Source organism: Saccostrea echinata, unplaced genomic scaffold, assembly GCF_033153115.1.
Source record: "Saccostrea echinata isolate AGI-Se365-2 ecotype Australia unplaced genomic scaffold, CSIRO_AGI_Sech_v1 ptg000009l, whole genome shotgun sequence".
Taxonomy (NCBI): domain Eukaryota; kingdom Metazoa; phylum Mollusca; class Bivalvia; order Ostreida; family Ostreidae; genus Saccostrea; species Saccostrea echinata.
The window spans coordinates 21,096,255-21,105,239 of record NW_026889758.1 but is presented as its reverse complement, the minus strand read 5'-3'; the positions used below and the strand labels follow the sequence as shown (position 1 = coordinate 21,105,239).

Sequence of the window (8,985 nt, the reverse complement as noted above, 5' to 3'; positions counted from 1 at the left end):
TGCCATAAAACGAAAAAGAATTGTGAGAAAAATGTCTTATTAAGCTTTCAAAATGAAACTTTAATGTCATCTTCTGATGGTTTCTTAGTTCTGTATTGCTAATCGAAGAATTTTTTTTAAATCCCGAATTTTGTTAAAATTAGGAACAAGTTGAATGGTGTTTTCTTCCGTTCAATTAACATTACAGTGTTACATTCATTCTAAAATCCCAGAAAATATTATGGTACATGTACTGATATAGTTTATATTTGTTCACACCTCATCTGTACATATACTGGCTGTTTTGGCGGTTTAACATGAGTTTATGTAAGAACTATAAAACTGAAAACGAATACATATCAATCCCTTTCACAATATTATTAAACGGTGCTATATGTATGTTTTATTTTGCGTCTATATATCCGGGTAGTATAACATCAGAGTGGAGAATGATTCTTATTGTGTGATCATTGATGAATTCCTTGTCTCACAAGCAAGGCAACAGAGGTTGCTAGGGGACTGAATCTACTTGTTTTGGGAGAGGAGGTATACATTTAACTTTGAACATTGTCTTTGTTGATGCTGAAAGCACATCATTATCACGACGTCGGGGTCCTTGGTCAACTCTTTTTCGTGGGACCCCCTGACAAACTTCATTCAATATCTTATTGGCTGACTGCAGCGACGTCTTTCGGGAAAATTACAAATCTTGGTTGTTTTTCTTATCTCTCAACCATTTCGGTGAGAAAACGCTTGTGACACGTGCATTTGAGGTGTCAGCTGATTCCTTTCTGTTTACTTTATGTGTCTACTTATGAAAGCTTCAATTTGATTGTTGCTTGTCATTGAGAGAAGTAATCCCGAAAAATAACCAGAAGTCTCTGACGAGACTGTAGCTCTACTGGTTTGTATTTATAACGAAGGAAGATAAAAGTAGCACTTGGACTTGGAACTTTGCAACAGCAAAAAATAGAATAATGATACTTGGTTTAGTCTCTTTTTGTGACAAGATTTATTGCAATCAGACTAAAACTGTAGGAGGAGTAGCCTTTTGAAAGAATTTTACAGAAATTTCGATTTTAGTAACCATGGCAACATCATTCGACAAAATATAAAAACAATAAAGAAAATTATGTATCTTAGCGTAGTCTACTTGTGTGCCAAGTTATACTGAAATCAGATCAAAACTGTAGGAGGAGTAGCATTTTGAAAGTATCTCAAGGAAATTTCTATTTTTAGTAACCATGACAACACCATTCATCGAAATCTAAAAAAACCGATGTACAGAATCATGTATCTTAATGTAGTCTACTTCTGTGCTAAGTTATACTGAAATCAGACCAAAACTGTAGGAAGAGTAGCATTTTGAAAGTATTACAGAGAAATTTCTATTTTTAGTGACCATGGCAACACTGTTCATCAAAATTAAAAATTGATATACAGAATTATGTATCTTAGTGTAGTCTACTTATGTGCCAAGTTTTATTGAAATCAGATCAAAACTATAGGAGGAGTATCGTTTTGAAAGTTTTTCAAAGAAATTTCTATTTTTAGTAACCATGGAAAAACGTTATCGAAATCAAAAACCGATACACATAATTATGTATCTTTATGTAGTCTACATGTGTGCTAAGTTTTATTGAAATCAGACCAAAACTGTAGGAGGAGTAGCGTTTTGAAAGTATTTCCCAGAAATCTCTATTTTTAGTAACCATGGCAACACCGATCATCGAAATTAAAAACCGATACACAGAATTATGTATCTTAGTGTAGTCTACTTATGTGCCAAGTTATATTGAAATCAGACTAAAACTGTAGGAGGAGTAGCATTTTGAAAAATTGTTTACAGACGGACGGACGACGGACACCTTACTATCGCATAAGCTCTTCTGGTCTCTGACCAGTAGAGCTAAAAACGAATGAATTTTGTCAGGGGTCCCACGGCAATGAGTTGACTCAGGACCCCGGACGTTGTGAGGATGGTTATACACTAAAGATGTAAGTATAAGGAGTTCGTGATAAAAACAAAATAGTGAATCTTAATAATGCTACTTAAGTTCTGTGTCAATTATTTTTTTTGGTTTCAATGATTTCGACATGCCAAAAAATTCTCAAATAAATATGAAACAATTAGTAAGAAGCTAAAACAAAGCAGACGAGACAATTAAAGGGCTACTATCTGAAAGTCAAGTCATAAAAACACAATAAAAAACAAATCTAGCGTTTTATTGAGTATCGGAACTCATCCCCTACAAAGAATTTAATGATTTCTTAGTTGTGATAAGGTGTCTTGTTCAGATGGAACCAGACATCAATGAACAAGGAACGCGCCCATCTTGTTATGTAACTTGTAGTTCCAAAATACTTTCAGTTTCACTACATCTTATATTTATATCAAGGAGACTCAATATGTTAAATTTGTTTAAGATTACATTGCAAAATTAGCATGTCAGACAAAGTGCTTTTTTTTCTTTTGAAAACGGTGAAAGGAAAATTAATTACTACATTTAAATAATACATTGTTATTCGATAAAGACTGTCACGTAAGACGATAATTTGCGTGAATCACTTGAGATTGCAGCATCCCACTAACCCACTGTTCTTAAAACATGCAATTCACTCAATGGCTAAATTTTTGGGAGATTTTCCAAACTACTCATTCATGCAAACGAATATGGAATGTACATTAACAGACATAAATTGTATGTTTCATCTGAAATGTAACTTCCTCATAGGGTTTGAGTTGCATAGGGACCCGTTTTACAAAAGAACTTACTGACTAAGACCAATATATAATTTAGCGAATAATATCTTCTTTACAATAATTTGAAAATGGTATTAATCTTTTCTAAAAAAAATTTTGAAGAATGTATTTTTGCAAGCAATTTTTCATTGAATAATTTATCTGAAAAGATTTTACAGTCAGCTAAGTTTAAAACGGTACCCTGGTAAACAAAAGGATTTCCTATGAGGACTTGGTCTACTCTGTTTCTTTCAAAAAATCTCTATGATCTCCCACAGAAATAGGGTTTTATTATGTTTTTTAAACCCTGAAGTACAATCAGATGCATTTTACAATATCACATACATTAGTGCACTGTAGTAAATTTTATCATTTTGTAGAGAGTCATTTAAGTCAACTACCTGTAAATTTAAAAATAATCTGTTAACGTTTTCACCATACTATATTCCTAACCAGTTTTATGGTAGGACATGCGGCCTCGGTGAGTATGTTGAACCAGACTAATCACATGAACGGCTCTTTGAATCTTTGCCACAAATGCTTTTATTGCATAATGTTGTCCCAAGTGCCATGTGTTCACCTTACATGACCTCAACAGGATAAAGATTGATACAATAGGATTCCAACAGCATCAGTTGAATCTATTGGAATTGTAAATCTATTCTTACTGATAGACAGAGGATACCCAAGAGCTCAGTTAAACGCTAAGTTGACTTTAATGTTCATGTCATTTGAACGAATACAGCATAGCTCTGTCGGCTTGGATATTTCTCTATCAACTCAATAGAAATGTCTTTTTTAATCAAAGATTAGCTATAATTCTGTAGACAAAATCATCCATCTGTGTTTACTCTATAAACATCTCTGCCTCTTCAACGCCAGAATTCTCTTTAGATTGTCCGAGCTTGCAAACAACAGATAAGGAGCAAGCAATCGATCTGATGACCAATAAAACACGAGTCCACGTCTATCTCTGTTGGTCTTTGGCTCCTCTATAAACCTGCCAAAATTCAAATTCTATTTGTTCTTTGTGTTTTGTTCTTGTTCTCTTCAGTATTAAATTCATCCTGGCCCCAATTTTTTGTTGGTTTATTGTGTACTTGAAGGGTTAAACTCTTCATTTTACATCATACTGAGTCAGGATTTGCTATGTGTTTAAAGAAGAATAAACACCGAAGAAACTTTCTGTAAGCATATAAAATATGATACCAAAATCAAAAGACCTCACACGATAGACGAGAACTAAAGATGCTAAGTTATTAAGAATGATGTCTCTAATCAGAACATGTGTATGTCATCTTCAACCATGACCTTGTCACCAGCAGGTGTATGTCAAGTCTGATGAATCAACAAGATGCGATTCTCTATTCACGGACCAAGACCCGCGGGATACCGTTGTATCATGCTGTTACTCCACCCAGTAAATTCAAATTTCACAACATGATAGCTATGTTACTTTTACTAACGGATGAAGCAATGACCAAATATATAGTGAGCTTGTCGGATGGATCAATTCAGATGCAAAAATGCCCTGTATTCATTATTATTGTGAAAGCGGTCTCTTTTTTCTTATCTGTCATTATTTAGATTTGGCCGAACACTGCGTGTCATTTACATAACAATATTTAGGCTTATAAAAATCCCAATAATACTATACTATTTACATTGATTCTCCAATAAACAAGTTGCACGTCATTAACTCTCGCTCTAGTTTGCTTCATTCAAAGGAAATCAATTAGCCACAAAGAAGAATTCTAAAATTTTCGTTTCCTGGACTATAGGTCTATTTTAGGCATCATCAAGAGTGTTTCATAAAGTATATTAATATACAAAATTATATTTCTATCACAGTGTGTTTTGCAATAGAGACATAATTCTCTCGACTATTATTTAAACTGTTTAGAATTATACGTCAACACAATTTTAAACATGTAAGACAGTATGTTACTGCTGGACTGTCACTCTGTTATCTTAATTTATTTACTCTACATTATTTTTCTAATCTGTCTGTTACTCTTGCTCACTTTGTTTAACTGCCATTGTCATACATGTATGCTATTCTCTCTCTCTCTCTCTCTCTCTCTCTCTATATATATATATATACATATAGTCCTACATGTCTATTGCTCGAGTATCTGTTGACTTATATTCTCCTTCACTATGTTCGTCCGAATATAAAACAATTATATAAGTATGAGAGCAATGAAAAGAACTCATATGTTAGGAATGGTACTCGCTATAACCTTTTGTTTTGCATTGCCTTATATAATTATAATATTGATTCAGTCTACTATAAATAATTTTTTCATTAATCAATACATTCAGAACCGTAAACATACATAAAATATCAAATGCATAATGTTTATCTCATTTTTAAATATACGTGTATACCCGTAGGTTATAGCGTGAGGATATATATAGTATGTAATCACGTGATAAGTATGGAATGCAACGAATTTCCACGCCTATAAATATCGGTCTTGGAGCGTTCGACATTCACAATCACATAACTGTCATGAAATTTTACGTTGTACATTTTAAGATTTGCCAGCTCACTATAGCGTAGAAATCCTGCAAACGCTAACAACATCATTGTACATAATCTTACATTTGGTAAATGTGTACGATCATTTCCGAACTTCTGGATGATTTTCTGTAGATGCGTTGCAGTAATTGGTTCTTTTTTAACGGTAGGCCTTGCAAGAATCCTCCTGGCTCCTTACATCATCATTTGGAATAATTTGTCGTCACATGGGTTTTTTAACAAGCTTAGATCGTGAAACCACTTAATGCTATAAAAATGAGCACACAAAACTGAATATGACACTGATTGTTGCACTAATCCATTTAAATACACGGCCACCGATAGAACAGTGCAGGTAGATATTGACAATGATTTTCGATGCACCATTCTTTGAACTTCTTGAAATATTCGTTGTATTTTTTGTTGGTCTGATTTGCTGCTCTTGATGATTTGTAGAATCTCTTCATTGTATCCAGAAAATTTCTTATCTCTATATGTGAATCGTTGTATTGTGTCCCATGAAACTTCACCTGAAATTTTGATTTAAATTATTCTTTCAATTTCATTTCTATTATATCAATATAAATAAACATCTGCTAGCTTACTATCGTGCATTAACCTTTTTTACAACAATCTGCTATTACTACTTTTTTTTTTTAAATACCAAACTACTACCGTATAAACATATGTCAATTTCCCAAATTTATAATAATGAATGATTCGAAGTAGATCTTAAGTTCTAAATCTCTAAGACATGTACTGGAATAATTGAATCAAAATGCTGCTGCGTCAAATCAGGAACTTTTAACTTCTGCTTCTCTCCAACAACTACAATTTTTAACAGAATTAAATTATCACTGATACTTTTACTGGAACAATTTGTTTGTTTCATAACCTGAATCTTTCACATGCCAATCATATGCTTGCATGATGTACATATAAACTGCGACACCGTCACTGCATTATCAGCTGCATTCTACTGGAACTATATAATTATACTGCATCCACTCTGCTCACACTCATCATATGCATCGATTTTTCAGCATAATTCATACACAATCTATTCTCAAAATGAAAACGTTTGAATTAAAAGGTGACTTTGCGAAAATACTTGCTTTATCCGAACCGCTCTTAAAAAAGTTTAACGGCCGATTAAATTCTATGACTTCTTTCACGAAATCATAATACTTTTGTTCTGCGTAATTCCACAACAAAGGCCAGAATAATGCTGATTTCCACTTTGGTACTACCAATACACCTTTTGCTTTACATATTATCATATAATTCAAAACTCTAGATACTAATCCGATAGGTGGTACTAACCAATTTTTTTCACATGACCAGTCGAAAGCAAAAGTATCTACACCATAGGTATCTGGAACCCAAAATCTTGAATTGAATCTCTTGACTTTTTTATTTTTATTGTCAGCAAATCTGTCGATTGTAAATGGACCCCATTTTTTATCGCACAAATGAAAAATAATTTCAGAGATAGACCAGTCATCATAATCATTAATCATAATTTTTTAAAATTTTACTAAAATAATCTGCTTGAACGTTTTCTGTTCTTGGGATCCACTCCATTTCTAATGAAATACAATTTCTTATGCAAATTTCATAGATATTTACAGCTAATTCGTGTAGATCATGCTTCATGCTACCTACTTGAGAAATGTGAATGACATTTTGATTATCACTGTAAATTTTAACTAGTTTGCCTGTTAAATGATTTTTTAAACTTTCTAAAATAAACTGTACTGATTTCAATTCTCTCCATGTGGAACTTTTCTTACATTTGTTTTCTGAAAACATGTTGTGTACAATCTCTAAAATGTCCCCTTGTATGAAGCCTGCACTTGCATGACAAAAAATTATTCGCTCTGGTGTTTTATTGATGGGACTATCAACCATATTTGGTAATAACTCACAGTTCTTAAACCAAAACTCTAATTCTGCTCTAACATTATGTGGAATCTTAAAATGCAAATCCCAAGTAATTCTCTGACAAACTGCCATGCATAAATGTCTTGACATCATCTGACATATGTTACCAAACGCTGGAATGAGTAAAATGATCTTACTTAAACTGAGGCTAAATTTCTTGCCGTTGTATTCTGCTGTAAAAGAATAGCCTTTATCTTATCTAGAATATTTTGAATCTTATTATTTGGTACCTGTATGACACCTTTCTGTAAATCCCAGGTAAATCCTAGCCAGTCTAACTTTTGTGTAGGATAAAACATTGACTTTTCATAATTAGGCAAAAACCCGGCTTGTAAAAGAGTCAATAATACAGAATTAGAAATGTGATTAAATTTGTCTTGTGCGGCGCATGCCCAGCCGTCATCTAAATACACTATGATAGGGAAACTTTGAGACCTCCAGTAGTTTACTAAAGTCCGTACAATTTTTGTAAAAATGTGACCAGCTGAAGAAAGACCATACGGCAAAACTGTAAATACGTAATATTTTTGAATACCGTCTTTAAACCATGAAAACCCGAGATATTTCTGATGATCAGGATGGATGTTTATATGATGATAACCGGAGCGCAAATCGAACTTGATCATATAATAACCTTTTCTGGCGTACTGCATGTTTAACTTCATTGACCCCCTCGAATTTGATTTTTTGTTTTAATACAAACTCGTTTACGTGTCTTAAATCTAGCACTAATCTTTGTTTTCTGGTCTCACTGACTGAAACTGTCAACGGATTTACAACATATAGAATATCTGTAACTTCTATTACACATCCATTGTAAACTTATTCATTTATACTTTTGCAACAAAATCAGCATTATCAAAAGCAGATCTGTTGTTTTTTAAAATTTTGGAAGAAGGCTCTTGAATGAAAGTTATTACATAACCATATTTAATTGTGCTTAACACTAGTTCTGAGGGGTTTAAATTTTTCTCTCCAAAATCAGAATGATTGGTCAATCTGTTTTTTACAACATTTTCACTTTTAGCAAATTCGAACTTATCGTGTATTATACTCAACTTGTTCAACTTGACTGCTGTGAACCATGTCTGTCTGCAATCTTTAAAATCTTATTTCTTTGGTTTAACGTGTTTATCTCTGACTTGATTGGTTTTTCAATTTCTTGAGTTTTGCCTGCATGCACGAGCGATTCTATATTCTTTAATGTTATTATTCTTGAATTAAAACAAATAGAATTTTTGTTCCCTCTTGTTTAAACTCGAACTTCTCTGGCTGACAAGCATTTGAATCTTTCAATTCTGTTTTTTCATTAAAGTTATAACTCACGCTAGTAGAAGGTCCCGGAGGTACTGGTTCGGCAGACTGAGTTTTGCGTATTTCTCCCAGAATGTCTTCCTTCTGTTGTGCTAGTGCTTTAGCAAGTGATGTATTAAATAACGAAACAGCATCTGCTGTAGAAATATCTTGTTCTTCTTGCAGAATTTTATCATCAAAATCCAGATCTTGTCCCTGTTCATCATTCATTTCGTGGAACTCGTGTATCACGTATACCCGTAGGTTATAGCGAGTAAAACAAATCTGCGTGTTTACCAGTCGTTCTCCTCAGCAGCCATGACAGTTCTCGTGTGATGTACCGAGACTTGCACTTGAAATTTAGAATCACTTGATAAAGTAAATGTCGGTGTTGATAAATGTTTGTGTTGTATGATATCACTAAACGTCGATAAATAAAAGCATTCCATGTGATATTTTTTCATAAACGGTGATATTTATGCTTAAAATAAGAAAAATACTA

At 33.2% G+C, this 8,985-nt stretch overlaps 1 protein-coding gene across 1 annotated transcript; it reads right to left on the bottom strand.

The window, feature by feature from the left end:
* Nucleotides 1–4,671: 4,671 nt before the first annotated feature.
* LOC133183439 (uncharacterized) lies at nucleotides 4,672–8,752 on the bottom strand. Its single transcript, XM_061318399.1, has 2 exons — nucleotides 8,517–8,752; nucleotides 4,672–5,776 (listed from the first exon to the last, which is right to left on the bottom strand). Exons 1-2 carry the CDS (start codon nucleotides 8,712–8,714, stop codon nucleotides 5,570–5,572), a joined length of 405 nt encoding a protein of 134 aa, XP_061174383.1. The 5' UTR covers nucleotides 8,715–8,752; the 3' UTR covers nucleotides 4,672–5,569.
* Nucleotides 8,753–8,985: the final 233 nt, after the last annotated feature.